The sequence below is a fragment of the Chiloscyllium plagiosum genome, chromosome 6 (genome assembly GCF_004010195.1).
Source record: "Chiloscyllium plagiosum isolate BGI_BamShark_2017 chromosome 6, ASM401019v2, whole genome shotgun sequence".
Lineage (NCBI taxonomy): Eukaryota > Metazoa > Chordata > Chondrichthyes > Orectolobiformes > Hemiscylliidae > Chiloscyllium > Chiloscyllium plagiosum.
The window spans coordinates 79,495,085-79,511,194 of record NC_057715.1 but is presented as its reverse complement, the minus strand read 5'-3'; the positions used below and the strand labels follow the sequence as shown (position 1 = coordinate 79,511,194).

Below are 16,110 nucleotides of genomic sequence, written 5' to 3'. Positions count from 1 at the left end.
TGGTAGAGAATTCCACAGGTCAACCACCCTCTGAGCAAAGACCCTTCTTTCAGCTCGGCCTGAAATGGTCTTCCTTGCTTCCTGAGATTGTGACACCTCGTCCTGAAACCCCAGTCGGGGGAAACACCATTCTTGCATTCAGTCTGTGCAGCCCTGCCAGAATTTTATATGGTACTAATACACTTTCGTTCTTCTGGAGCCTAGTGAACATAAGTCCATTTAATACAATCTCTCTTTACATCAAAACTATCATCCCAGGAATCAGTTTGGTGAACTCTATCCTTCCTGCCAAAGTGTGTAAGCTTCCTTCAATATGTGCTTGATTAAACAAGGAAATAAAAGGGATCATGTTGAGATTCTGACATGCCAGCATCCTCTATGTTCTCTGGGGCATTAAAATTCCTAGAATTATTTTAATACTTTTACTGTCCTTGTTGGACTCCTTTATCTACCATCAATAAAGTTCAACTTGTCCAAAATACAAATGTTCACATTGTATCGCATAATAAACCCCTTTATCTATCATTGGTTGTATTCAATATCCTCACTCCCTTAAATCCTTTCATAGCTCATTCCATTTTACCTCTGTTCTTCCATATCAACTTTGTTTTTACTATACCTTTACCTCTGATGTGGTCCTTTTACCCTATATTTAGTTGCAGAGTATTCATTCTGTTATTAACATGTTATTCAAAATATTAATTTATGTCTATTTCCAATCAATGATAGACAGCACTTTGCAAAGCAAAAGACAGCCAATATTGCTACAGCACCATTACTGTTGCATTTGCAAAGGAAACAGCTGCATGGATTTAGATTCCAAACCAACAACATTTTCAGATAGGAGACATGACCCAGTATGTTGAAAATAAAGGTACTGGTTTTGAACAGAGACAGTCAGAGAGAGACAACTTGATGGAGCAGTCACCTTTGCCACTACTACTCTCTTTTCTCTGAAACCCATCCCAAAGATGAGGAGTTGTAATCTCACAGAAAAAGCTCATCACCACAAGTGGAAGATTCCTAAAAGAGAATTTGAAATGGTTGCCAGAAAGCTGAATGCATACAGTCAATAGCTGATTTGCGAAGTGATTTTGGCTGTAGACCAACATTTGAACTACCAGTTAAAAATTCTCTTTTCTGAATTTAACGGTTCCTTGGTCAAAGTACATTTAAAATAGTTCTCCGGGCAGTCGTATTTTTTTTCTTCTGGTGCGGTGTGTGTTATTTTTCAAGTGTAGTTATGTTTGTTACACAGTTTACTCCTTTTGCTAATCATATTTACATATTTACTTAAGTAAGTTTGTTTGCAGCAATTTGTTCCTTAAGGAAACTGATTGAGTTTCAGATACTGAACTTTATAATGTGGTTTGATTATTCTAAAATATATAAGTTGGTAATATCAACTCCCTTTTTAAATTCAAATTTTGTTTTGACCAGTGAAGGTGTGAGATGAGGAAAAACAAATCAGTTCATGCCTTCCAATTCAGTCAAATCAATTCATATTCTTAAACGCTGCGTTCAAAATGTCTTCCCTAAATCTGTCACCTATCAGCTTCTCAGTCTTTTGAAAATCTTCCTAAAACACATCTTTTCACTGAACCCCCAGTCATCTCTTCTGAACTCTCTCCCTGCTAAGCAGGTTATTCCCGGACATCTAGTCTTATGGAAAGGCTTGTTTGAAACATTAAATGTTTGTACCATCAAGCAGTCAAAGTAAGAGGAATAAGTCTGATTTCTTCCTTTACATAATAATTGAAGTGGAGAAGAAAAATAACAGCCAAAAAAAAGTGAATAATTTATTTGAGCAATTAGTTTGGCCATTCTTCTGACGTTTTCTCATTTGTTAATGGCATCTTTGAAAAACAGTCACAATTTAATTGAATTTCTGTCCATTATTCATTCATCATTGGTATTCCTGGCAACTTTTAACTTGCCCACACTCTATCAATGAGAGATTTGGTGTGTTAACAGGGAAATGTATATTTCAAACTGTTCATAAATTCTTTTACTTTACAGAAAGGAAACACCCTGATGTGAGCCTGAGCTTCCAATTAAATGAATGATCTTTAGAAGGTTAATATGACTGAAGCCCAAGCTCATACTTTTCGTTCAATTTCATAAAATTATCTCTGCCCTCCTTTTGGATTTATGGTATTACACTATTCTTGAAAGAGGAAGGCAGACTATTTCCACAGCTTTGGACTTATTATTGGCTGTTATGAATGCAGAGCAGAATAAGAACATTTTAATCATTCAATGTCCTTAGCTGCTGTAGGAAACACTTGCTGTCTGTTAGCCTGGCTGAGATGAGGAATCCTCTGTATGCAGAACTTTAGGTGAACTTAATGACTATTACTCAATGACCTTTTTCACTGGAGAGTAGGAGGTTGAGGATGACTTATAGAGATGTATAAAATCATGAGACGTATAGATAAGAGGAAAAGCAGATATCTTTTCCATAGGGTGGGGGATTTCAAGAGCAGGAGGCATCTTTTTAAGGTGAGAGGAGAAAGATTTAAAAAGGACATGACAGGCAATATTTTTACACAGAGAGTGGTTTGTGTGTGGTAAGAGCCCCAGAGGAAGTGGTGGATGGAGGAACAGTTACAATGTTTAAAAGTCATTTGGATAAGTACATGATTAAGAAATGTTTGGAGGGACTTGGGCCAAGCGCAGGCAGGTGAGATTAGTTTACTTTGGGATTATGGTTATAATGGACTGGTTGGAGTAAAGGGTCTGTTTCCATGCTGTCTGACTCCATGACTCCCATTCTTCAGAGTAATTCCATGGTGTACCAAAGTTCAACAGCAATAACACCTCTCTGTTAAATAATTAACAAAGATCATACCAATTGTTTATCACATTTACATCAGCTAAGAGTCAGAGTTTTATATCAACATAATGTATTGTTGATATCAATAATTTGTGCCAATCTTCACAGTTCAAAGAACATAAACTGCTGAATCGTCCCATTTTCTACCTTCAGGCTGGCAAGTGACTCATGCTGGAATATTGGCTGCACAGATGCTGAAAGCACTCAAGCATCCTTCTAGAGTGATTATCAGCAGTTTATTGTTGAAACCCTTTCCATGTGTGTTGGAGGGATTAACAACACTGAGCCCCACCTTAACCAGACTTGCTGTTGAAATTGGCTGTGATTTCATCCTCCTGTCCTGAGGACATGGCAGTTAATTTGTCTGGCCTTTTTCTTGTCTTTTGAAAAACAGAGTCGCAATACACAGTGCTCCTGGTTTAGGCTGAAGGAATGGAATTAATCCCTGAGGATACTTGGTGGACATGGCCTCTTGCTGAAAGACCCCTCCTCCTCTGTGTTGCATGCATCGCATCACTGCTATTCTGGAAACAAGTCCTTTTTATGTATTCCATCAAAACCCTTCAAGATTTTGAAGAAGTCTCTTAAATCTGTCATCTTTTAAGACAACCATTCACTCGTCCAGCATAATCAAGCCTTCTTATCCCTGGTATCATTTCAGTGAAACTTCTCGACACCCTGAGGTCTCGGCATCCTTCCTAAGGTGTGGTTCCCAGAACTGTCCACAATAATCTACCCCAGACCTAACAAATATCTTTAAAAAAGATTAAGAATAGCATCCTTCTGTTTGTGATTTGTTCTTCTATAAAACAAATATTTTTAGATGTAACTTTTCTCACAACATGCCTACTTTCAGAGACCTGTGTACAATTACCTCCAGGTGTCTTTGTTTCTAATCTCTTTGTAACACTTTAAACAAAGTACTCCAAAGTCTTATTTTGCAGTTTTTGTATCATTTTGTAACCTTCTTGCAAATTTGTTTTCTGTATCTTTCTTACTGACTGATGGTTGATAGAATATGACCTGTAGTGTAGTGTTACTGCTATTTTGTTTCCTAACTCTAATTAAATATATCACAAATGAAAAATGTACAAACTATGAGCCAGTGAGGCCTTTCAGTCCCTTATACTTGCTCCAGTATTTAATAAGATCATGGCTGATCAACTTGATGATTCAATCTTCCTGTCCACCCCCTGTAACCCTTGACCAGCCTTTAACTCCTTTTTTCCGTCAAATCCTTCACCTTAAGCTTCCTAATCAAGTTTCCCTCATTACACATCATCAAATCCAAAACTGCCTGTTCCTTAGTGATCTGTACCACAAGCTGTTCCAAATAACATCATATAGACATTCTGCGAATTCCTTTTATTAAGGTTCACAATCAATCTGATTTTGACAGTCTACCTGCATATTAAATTCACCATGATTGTTGTAGTAGTACTTTTCTCATATGCCTTTTGTACCTCCTGATTTATTTTCTTCTCCACGTGATGCTAGGAGGCCTGTACACAACTTTCATCATGGTCTTTTTTCCTTTGTGGTTCCTCAACTCTACTCACACAGATTCTATGACTTCCGAATCTATACCACCCCTTGCTATTGATCTAATTTCATTTCATACTAATGAGGCAACTCCATCTATCTGCCTGTCTTATTAATATGATGTGTATCCTTGGTTATTTAGTTCCCAGTCCAGATTCCATTATAATCACGTCTCAGTGATACCCATAATTTCATACCCGCGAAACGTGGTCTGCACTACAAGCATATTTAGCTTGTTTTGTATACTCCTGCATTTAAGGACAACACCCTCAGTCCTGTATTGACCTCCCCCCTTCTCATAGTTGTCCCCTATCTGCCATGGGCTGAAGTTAGATTCCTGCCATATTTTCAGTTCCATTACTTGTTCTGGAAACTTTAATAACTTCTGCTTAGCCCTCCCCCATTTTAACATTTTTCATAATTTTCCATGCAACTGAACCCTCCATCCTGATGATTTAGTTTAAAATCCAATCCACAGCCCTAGTTATGTGATTCGCTAGAACTCTGGCCCCAGCATGCTTTAGCTGGAAGCTATGATAGTGCAACAGCTCCTTCTCTCCCTAGTACTAGTGACAATGTCCCATGAATTTGAATCCATTTCTCCCACACCAATCTTTGAATCATGCATTTACCTCTTTAATTTTGTTGACCCTGCGCCAAATAATGTGTGACTCAGATCATCATCCAGAGATTATTGCTTTTGGGTTGCTTTTTAATTCAGCCTCTGGATGCTCATATTCCCTCAGCGGAACCTCTTTCTTTTTTCTATCTATGCCATTGTTATCCATGTGGACCACAACAATTGGATCTTTCCTTTCCGCTCCAAACTCCTGTGCAGCCTAGCTGATGTCTCTTGAATACACGGGTGGGTGGCTTGTTAATGATATGAACATAGTGAGTAATGGTGAGAAATCTCACTACACCTCGTAGTGGGAAACTCTCCAATAAAAACTCATTGCCACTCACACATAGCAAACAATGTAAGGTACAGCTCCATTTTTATTTTTGCTGACCTATTCATAGAATCCCTACTGTGTGGAAACAGGCCACTTTGGCTCAACAGATCTACACCGACCCCCCGAAGAGTGACCCACCCAAACACACTCCCCTACATTTACCCCTGACTAATGCACTTAATCTATACATCCCTGAACACTACGGGCAGTTTAGCATGGCCAATTCACCTAACCTGCACATCTTTGGACTGTGGGAGGAAACTGGAGGACCTGGAGAAAACCCACGCAGACACAGGGAGAATGTGCAAACTCCACATAGACAGTCGCCCGAGGTGGGAATCGAACCCAGGTCCTGGCACTGTGAGGAAGCAATGCTAACTATTGACCAACCATGCTGCCTTTTGAGGTAGAGCTTACAACCTGTGCAAGGGGTGGGGCCTGGTAACTATTCTATCACGAATAAGAACATAATTGCATACTGTATGGTAAAATATTAAACCTGCTTAGGCTTAGTATTGAAACTCAATTCCAAAGTTAGCTGTTAGAACTGTTAGGGGCGGCACAGTGGCTAGCACTGCTGCCTCACAGCACCAGGGTCCCAGGTTCGATACCAGACTCGGGTGACTGTGTGGAGTTTGCACATTCTCCCCATGTCTGCGTGGGTTTCTTCTGGGTGCTCCAGTTTCCTCCCACAGTCCAAAGATGTGCTGTTCAGGTGAATTAGCCATGCTAAATTGCCCATAGTGTTGGGTGCATTCGTCAGAAGGAAATGGGTCTGGGTGGGTTACTCTTTGGAGGGTCGGTGTGGACTGGTTGGGCCGAAGGGCCTGTTTCCAGACTGTAGGGAATCTAATCAAAAACCTCTAGCAAATGAGAGCAGCAAGGGCAGTCGGATTTTATCAAGGTCAGCAGCATGTGGTCAGTGATAAAAACCTGACCCACCACTAGCTGGTGCCTCTCTCCTGTTCTCAGTAAAGTGGCTTCCTTTATTTGTGGAGTTGCCTCCAGGAATTCTTCTATGAAGTGTTGGATCAGCAAGAGGTTTGGTGGTCACTCAGTGAACTAAAATCATTTCCAAATATAGCAGTTATGGAGCCTAGAGGCGAATTTCAGTGAAAACATCAACAGTTCTATTGGGAAAAATGAATGAAATGTCAGAGCAGGAAATCCTCTGGCCTGACTCATGTGCACAAAACAGCCAGTTTGGCTATTTCTCATTCCCAACTTTAATCTGTTCACCTTAGTGACCAGGCTGTCAGCAGACTAGGCCTGGAATTTCTTTCTTAAATCTATCTGTTTTCTGCCTCATTATCCCTTCACTTTAACACTTACTTCCTTCATCAAATTCTTTTCCTTTAAATTTGTTCACAGGTTGTTAATATCATTGGTTAAGCTAGCATTTCTTGCCAATCTATAATTTATGTGTCCTCAAATCTCTTTATGCAACTGTTTCGAATCCCTATAGTGTGGAAGCAAATCACGGAGCCCGTCGAGTGCACACCGACCCTCGGAACAGCATCCCACTCCCCTACCTGGAAACCCTGCATTTGGGGCAGCATGGATGGTCAGTGGTTGGCATTGCTGCCTCACAATGTCAGGGACCTGGGTTCGATTCCAGTCTCAGGCAACTATCTGTGTGGAGTTTGCACATTCTTCCCATTTTGCCTGGGTTTCCGCTCACAATTCAAAGATGTGCAGGTTAGGAGAATCAGCCATGCTAAATTGCCCACAGTGTTCAGGGATGTGAAGATTTGGTGCATCGATCAGGGATAAATACAGGGTGGGGGAATGGGTCAGGGTGAGTTACTCTTCGGAGGGTCAGTATGGGCTTGTTGGACCGAATGGCCTGTTTCCATATTATAGGGATTCTATGATATCCCATGGCTAATCCACCTAACCTGCACATTTAAGATTAAATTCCCTAGAGTATGGAAACAGGCCCTTTGGCCCAACAATTCCAACCTGACCGTCCAAAGAGTGACCCATTCCACTACCCATATTTACCCCTGACTAATGCCCTGGCTTACCCCTGAACACTATGGGCCATTTAGCATGGCCAATTCACCTGGCCTGCACACCTTTGGATTGTGGGAGGAAACCCACGCAGACACTGGGAGAATGTGCAAACTCCACACAGACAGTCACCCAAGGCAAGAATTGAACCCAGGTCCCTGGCTCTGTGAGGCAGCAGTGCTAACCACTGAGCCACCGTTATACCCCATCTTTGTGACTGTGGGAGGAAACTTGCAGGAAAGACACACAGGCATAGGGAGAATGTGCAAACTTTACACAGACAGTTGCCCAAGGCTGGAATTGAACTCAATTCCCTGGTGCAGTGAGGCAGAAGGGCTATACACTGTGCCACCCTTGTCAGCGTTTGTTTGGTAACACTGTAAAGTACTGCAGGGCTACATTAAAGGAACTATTTAAATTATGTTGTGGCAATGAAGGGAACAAGAAGAAAGAAATATCTTGCATAGATGGTGGACTTCCTAAATTTAAGCATGTCCCAAAACTTATTATGACCTTTAAAGTATTGTTGTCATTTTTGTAACACAGTATGTAGCATCCAATTTACGCAGAATAAGTTCCTGCATACAGCAATAGTCAAATAGCTAGATAGTCTGATTTAGTTATAATGATAGAGGGATAACTGTTGGTTATAACAATTTTCTGTTATTTTTAATATGATGCATGGAATCTTGTACAATCACTTGAGAAAGTTGATGGGCATATGTCTTTTGCAAAACCTAAGAGTTACAATAATGCTGCACTGCAAACAGGAGGTTGGCCTCAATTGTATATTCAAGTGGCAGGATTGAGACTTTTACAGTGCAGTTTCACAGCTCTGACATTTCTAGCAGAAGGAATAAATTCCAACTTGGCTTCCAACAAACCTTCCTGCAATATAGTGCACCATAATTGTATACAAGATTCAAAGCATAGCTCCAATTAGTGAACCATTATTACAATTACTGGCAGAGGCAAAATATCTTCCCTGTGAAATATACTGATCGACTTGGCTTTACTTTATAATGACTTCAGGAGGAATGGTTTTCCTTGCATCATGCCAAATTGGGTTATAAATTTCAGCATCTTGCCGAAAATTAAAGTTGTTAACAATTACAAACAGCACCGAGCGTTCTTAAGGATTCACCTCTTCCATATTTTTTGAAACCACTTCTTCCATTTGCGTGTACCATCATAGATATAACATACTATGAACATTGTAACTAAAATGTCCTCAAATTTTACATCATCGTCATTAGTTTCTCATAGGGTTAGACAAACTGACCTTTGCTATCTCCAGAAGTAATGCATGGAATGTAAAGCAACGCATTTTCTAAGGAAGAGTAGGAACAAGATATACAATTTAAATAGAGTTGGTTCGGCTATAACATGGTGGTTCCATTCTTGTGCAACCCCGTGTTATAAGAAAATTGTGCAATAACAGCACCATTTAATCTAATGGGATTGGATTCGCGTTATAAGCAACACATACGTTAAAAGTTTGCGCTTTAGAAACAGAGTCCCCAACTTGTCAATTGCATTACAGCGAATTCGCACTATTGTAACGCACGTAATAGCAGAACGACCTGTACAAGCAAAAACATATATAAAATGGAGATGAGGGTTATAAATATGCTGGTGATTAAAGATTGCTATGTGGATTAACATTTACCACCAAAAATGGTGAATGGGATTATTCCTGATTTTGGATTTAATGGAATTGAAAAGCAATACTGAATACATACAAAGACATAATTCACTCGCTTAGAGTTCACTCGTGTACAGCTTAGAGATAACTCATTACAAAGAGGATACAAAAGTTACTAAAATAGGTACTGTGTGGGTTACTGAGACATTATCAGAGATAAAGTCTGTCTTGATAAAGAAGAGGAGTCTGTTCTTTCTATTGATGCGGGGAAGACGAGGGGCTTGCCTGCCTGAAATCTATGGTGAGAGGAATCTACAGTGAGAGGAATCTACGGTGAGAGGAATCTATGGTGAGAGGAATCTACGGTGAGAGGAATCTATTGTGAGATAATCTATTGTGAGAGGAATCTATTGTGAGAGGAATCTACGGTGAGAGGAATCGATGCTGAGAGGAATCTACGATGAGAGGAATCTATGTTGAGAGAATCTATTGTGAGAGGAATCTAGGTGACAGGAATCTATGGTGAGTGGAATCTACGGTGAGTGGAATCTACGGTGAGAGGAATCTACGGTGAGAGGAATCTACGGTGAGAAGAATCTATGGTGAGAGGAATCTACGGTGAGAGGAATCTACAGTGAGAGGAATCTACGGTGAGAAGAATCTATTGTGAGAGGAATCTACAGTGAGAGGAATCTACGGTGAGAAGAATCTATGGTGAGAGGAATCTACAGTGAGAGGAATCTACGGTGAGAGGAATCTATTGTGAGAGGAATCTATGGTGAGAAGAATCTATGGTGAGAGGAATCTATGGTGAGAGGAATCTACAGTGAGAGGAATCTACGGTGAGAAGAATCTATGGTGAGAGGAATCTACAGTGAGAGGAATCTACGGTGAGAGGAATCTATGGTGAGAGGAATCTACAGTGAGAGGAATCTACGGTGAGAGGAATCTATGGTGAGAGGAATCTACAGTGAGAGGAATCTACGGTGAGAGGAATCTACGGTGAGAGGAATCTATGGTGAGAAGAATCTATGGTGAGAGGAATCTATGGTGAGAAGAATCTACAGTGAGAGGAATCTATTGTGAGAGGAATCTATTTTGAGAGGAATCTACGGTGAGAGGAACATGTCCTGATTCTGGTCATTCGATCAGCTCTAATTCACTGATAAAGGGGTTGAAGCAAGGCCAAGAAGACAAGAACTGTCCTACTGCCAGGTTCCAGAGGCTTTGCTGCTGTGGTTTTCAAATGAACTTTGACTGGGTCTTTTTTTAGAATCACTACAGTGTGGAAACAGGCCATTCAGCCCAATAGGTCCTCACCGACCCTCCAAAGAGTAACCCACCCAGACCCATTCCCGTACCACTCTACATTTACACCTGACTAATGCATCTAATCTACACATCCCTAAACACTAAAACTTTGGATTATGGGAGGAAACTGGAGGAAACGCAGACATGGAGAGAATGTGCAATTCCACAAAGACAGTCACCCGAGGCCGGAATCAAACCATGGTCCCTGGCACTGTGAGGCAGCAGTGCTAACCACTGAGCCACTGTGCCACCACATTTTTGTAACTGAGCTTGTGATTGCTTGGCTAGAGACAGGCTGTTCTACACCATGCCATGCAATCTCATTATAATGCAAGGAGTTGGGGAAAAAACAGAACTATCAAGTCTTAAAAGATTTGTGGGAATGAGATCTGACAAGAAGAAAGTCAGACTGTATTGCATTTTCTACACTTGTAGCTGAGCAGGATAAGTCTTCCTGCTCTTTGCTGGCAGTAATTCTTGTCATTCCTCGTCTACATCATTAAATCAGCCCATCGCTCTCCTTTAAAACAGTGCTGTATGGCTGCCCTGTTTGACTTCCTGCCCTTCCATGTTGCTGTGCTGCCTACTGGCATGTGGATCAGACAGACAGCTCACAGATTACAATTAATTGAAACTGGACCATCAAAGCATGGGGCCAGTGGCCAACAGCAGGCAAGTGATATGATGACAGAATTAATTAGATGGAAGATTAGAAAAGAAATGTCACTTGGTTGATTAAAGTGAATTCTGTATCTCAATCCTTTGTGTAGCAGAGATCACAAATTCTATTAAAAAACAAAAAGCCAGTTTGAGAGAGAATAAAAAACATCAGAGGACATGGGGAGTAAGCCAAAGAGGATTCAACTAGATAGCTCATGTAGTGAGGAACAATAAGACTGTGAATCATTGCTAGTGTTCAGCTACTTGGCTGACACCTGACTTTCCAACAATAAATATTATCTGTTTGATAAATGGAATGGATTCTGAGATCTTCTCTTGTGATACAATTTATACAGACACCCTTTGCAGGAGATATTTCTTTCAAATGACCCACCATAGATTGTCTGGAGGTCTGCCAGGCACTGTCACAAATGGAAATTGGTGCTTTATTAAGTAGTTTCAGGGATCCGGGATCTGAATAAGTATCACCTCTTTTTGAAAAGGCCATCAACTCAGCCAGACTGCTGCAGGTATTCAAACATAGCTCAACATAACCTTTATGATCCATTTTATAGAAGAAATGGTCTTGTTGACATTAACAAAATCCCACAAAATCATGAATTGCCAATCAGGTGTAATAGTTCCTTTTAGTCCCAGAACATCTTTTGGACTGAAATAAACAGGACTTCTCAATTTGGGTAAAATTTCTTGGACACTGCTATTCATCTAGAAAATTTAATTCTGAAATTGTGCATTAGAAAGTGACATTGATCCAAATGACCATGAGGTCATCTGCCAAGAGCTGGCAAGACCAGAAGAACAAAAGTCCATGGGAGGTCCGGTGATAGGGAAGAGTGTAATTAAAGCAGTGAAAGCCTAAGGTATTCTTCAGCAATCTAGAAGATCGTTGCTGTACTCTGTGGGCCTTTAGGGTGATTTGAACACTAATCCTCCCAGTTATGGCATCTTCTGGCTTCAATCCAACTTTCCCAGGCATGGCCTAGTGAGAAATGTACTGCCATGTATAGAACAGACCATGTATTAAGATACAGCCATCACACTTAAGCTGAAAAGTTCCTGGTAGCTTTGAGTTAGTATTTGTATTGCATGTGATGGAAATAACAACCTGTCATCTCCCAGAAGCTCCCGGACAAGTAAGTGATCTCAAGTAGTTTGACTTCACACCCAGTATTTGAAAAAGAAAAACCATTAAGGTACCTAAAATGAGTCTAGCTTTTGTTATTGCTAATCTGTTATTGGGTCAAGGATTTGGCTGCACCGTGCTGTATTGCTAGAATAACAATTCTGCTGAATCATTTATTATTTATTGAATCATATATATATATATATACAATAAGCCATTCAGAAGACCTTGTAAATGATGCTCAAGAACATTTTTACATCCATCACTTATTAAAGTTATAAGAATAACCTCTAAAACTCAATAATATTCTTCTTAATTATCATCAACATCCTTCAGGTCATACTATATTCACCTTTATTGCATGTGTTTTCTGTACGCACAAATACACAACTAATGTGTCTGTAGCTGCAGTTAGTCCAGTGTTAAAAGCTTGTGACTTGAGCAGCTGACATTTGCAATCATCCTTGTAATCTGATTGCGCAATTTATAATCTAATCAGTTGTAAAAATGAGAAACTATCAAGAACAATCGAATCTCACCGAATGAAAATGAATGAGAGAATATGGAGAATGAAGGAGATGGTGATGGACACACAGATAGAATTAGGAAGGGAACAGAAAAAGATAAAGAGAAAAAGATGAAAAATTTCTAATCGTCTGTTTAACAAAGCATTGTCAAGAAGTGCATTCAAAATAAAATAAATGGATGCTAGAAAACCAAGGTAACACTTACTGTGGAAAACCACATCACTTTGAGAATCCAGATGGTCAATGCAAAATTCACAACCAAGATGATGAGAAGCAGCAGCACAAATAAATAAAGGCAGCGCTTCCTCCAGCCATAGATCCCAATCTTGTAGACATATTGGTTCTCTGGCCTCTGTAGGCTGCAGCCTTGTGTTGTCAGGTATTGTTCTCGTACCATCTGCTAGGAGAGGGAGAGAAGGGAAATTAGTTACATTCCATAACCAAATAAAAATATCTTATTTTTGACAAGTCTTGGAGATTGTAAAATGGACAAACCAAGTGTCTAAATAAGGTTCGCTTGATGCAAAAAGGTGGTGGATGTCATTCAAGTTCTGTTTCATCTGTTAGAAATAAAAGGCAAAGTCACCATAGTCCTACTCTGTCATTGGACAGGACTGGTGGTAGACTAACGTATGGGGTGAGATTGAGAAGATGGCACCTTCACAGTAACCTCAACTAGTGCAGGAATTGAACCCTCGCTGTTGGCATCATTCTGTATTGCAAACCAGCTGTGCTAACAAGCCCCCTGCTTTGTAATGAAAGGCCATCACACAGACAAATCCATCAGTGTCAGGAAACTGGCAAAATAACTTCTTAATAAAAGAGAAATCAACTGCAGGTGACTGTCAGGAAGGAAAGAACACCCATAATGTATAATGCATCAGGCATAGAATTCCCAGGGCATTCCATTAATAAAAGCTTTGAGTTACGCTGGGAGATTAAAATTTTGTTGACATGGTCTATTTATCAACACTAACAGCAGGCAACATCTGTTACAATGCTTCCTGATGCAGAAGCTAATCAACTGTCAGGACGCTGGGCAATTCTGCAAGCCCTAGAATTACATATTCAAGCCAGGTGAGTCCCAGCAGACCTCCCATCCACAAAGCCTACATAATTCTCCTCTCTGCTATTTTCATAACAAGATTCACTGCCTGAGAACTTAATCGAATGAAGACAGGGCCCAGAGTGAGGCCCATTTATAGTTCTGCATCTCCACAAGGGAATAATGATTTACTGTGTTCAGCACATACAATTTGACAAACATGATTAAATCTCTTCACTTTTGCAACTAAGTTATTCCAACTGTTAAACAACTTAATTGTCAGATTTTGTGCTGCTAAGATCCATGAGTTCTCCTCAGTAAACTCCTGCTGTGTTCATCTTCACTGTATCTCCGTGCTCTCTGAGGATGACTCACGGAGAAATTTCAAATGAAGTAGGAAAGCAACTGATTGTAGTCAGCTCAGACCAGCATTTACAGGCATGTTGGCCCTTATTCATCCTGAGACAGACACTGGTTTGGATGTGGGCCCGACAGTAAATTCATGCAAATTCAGGCAGCCTGTGCATTCCTCCCTGCAGCCATTTTCAAAGGTCTCGCTTCAGGGAGTGCAGTGCGTGGGAAAGAGAGAGAAGGGAGAGGGGAGGAAGATCAGTGGGATGGAGTTGAAAGTAAATAGGTAGGGGGTAGATGAGGTGAAGTTGGTAGATGAGGTGTGTGATGAAAACTAACCGTGACCCAGCAGCTCAAAGACCACAAAAGCAAGAAGGCGATGTTGAACTTGTAGAAGGAGCTTTTTAGATCCCTGCTGGAGTGTTGTGTATAGTTCTGGGCACCACACTATAGGGAAGATGTGAGTGCAGTTGAGACAATGCAGAAGCAATTTACAAGAAAACTGTTCTCGGGAATGGGAAATTTCAATCATGGGGAGAGATTGAAGAGGTTGGGACTGTTTTCCCTGGAATAAAAGGAAATTTGATAGAGGTTTTAAAAATCTTGAATGGGCAAGGTACTGTTGATAGGAAGAAGCTGGTCCCACTCGTAAAAGGAACAAGAATGAAAAGGGATAAATTTAAAGTGATGTGCAAATGAAGCAAGAGTGATGTGAGTGAAAACTTGTTAGAGTTTGGAATGCACTGCCTGGAAATGTGGTGGAGGCAGGTACGAATTGAAGCATCAAGAGGGAAGGGGCTAATTATTAGAATAGAAATAATGTGCAGCGGTTTTGGGGGAGAAGCAGGAGATTGGCACAAGGCAAAGATGCTTGTTTGTACAGTCGGTGCAAGCATGATGGGCCAAATAGTTTCCTGCTGCACCGCAACATTTCTGTGATTCTGAGCTCATAGCCATCTGGTCAATTGAAGTCAGTCTTCATTCAGTGTGTGAAAAATGAATTGTGGCTGGAGTCCATCAATGGAATAATCGTCATCTGGGGAACATGCTGAGGGTGGAGAGTGGTATTTTCCATCTTGCAAAGCTGACTGGTGTGTCTGCTGGGCTGTAAAAAGGCACAGCTGGGCATTCTACAAAAAGGCTCCCTCTGCCAGTGATGTGCCCTCACAGACTCCCACCAATAGTGGCAGTACCCAACACCACTTGGTGGGTTTGCCACTTCCATTGAGACTCAGACACACACATTGTCCCTTCCAGTTGTGGAGCCTTCCATCAAATTGGACAGAGATTCTAGTTGTGGCCTCTTATCTGATCCTCCGACTAAAATTCAGCTCATTGTTACTGGCTGCCACCATTTTATCTGAGACTATCCTTTCATGTAAACGAAGCTGGTGTTAAGCCTCATTGTCATTAATGAAATTTAAGATCATTAAATGGACAGTGCTTAATTTTTATTTGACTGCTGGTTTGTATGAAAATGCAGGTTCTCTCAGGTTTTATGTTCATTTCTCCCCCTGCCATTCAGAAGGTGTTAGACAGAAATTTTCACTTTGTTGGTGTCTTCACTGAAATGGCAAATTTGCGGATGTATCTTACAGGCTGCCAATCTGATTGGACATCAACTGTTGAACAGCTATTTCAGACCATGTGGTAGCAGCATGAAAACTTGCTTCATTTCCAGGAAATTGTATTTGCAGCCATCAATGATATTAATGAGATCCAAAAATATAATTATTGTCTGAGTTTGGCAAAGGTTACAATGGTATGGGCAAGATTCCCAGGATGTAAACACTGGTAGAAATAATGAAGTATGGGGTCACTTGCTCTTCAATTTTCTCTGACTTTTGCATCATTCAAGGCTCCCTAAATAGAAAATACACCATTATGATAACACATGTCCTCAGGACCACAACTCAACACACTGCACTTTAAAGCCTCAAGCTCCAGGTTGTGCTCCTAACAGTGTGCATCAGTTATACAGTTTTATAAGCCTTTGGTTAGGCCACACTTAGACTACTGTGCTCAATTCTAGTCACCAATAAGCAAGGATGTGAAGGCTTTGGAGAGGGTGTAAAAGAGG

At 40.6% G+C, this 16,110-nt stretch overlaps 1 protein-coding gene across 3 annotated transcripts in view; it reads right to left on the bottom strand.

Moving 5' to 3' along the window:
• sgcg (sarcoglycan, gamma) overlaps positions 1–16,110 on the bottom strand; it is a 661,907-nt gene that overhangs the window by 334,675 nt on the left and 311,122 nt on the right. For 2 of the 3 annotated variants that reach the window (XM_043691949.1, XM_043691948.1), the window contains one exon: positions 12,840–13,034. In XM_043691949.1, the coding sequence (XP_043547884.1) occupies positions 12,840–13,031 (192 nt within the window). In that variant the 5' untranslated portion in view covers positions 13,032–13,034. The remainder of the gene's footprint in view (positions 1–12,839; positions 13,035–16,110) is intronic. The other variant, XM_043691947.1, reaches the window with a different exon arrangement.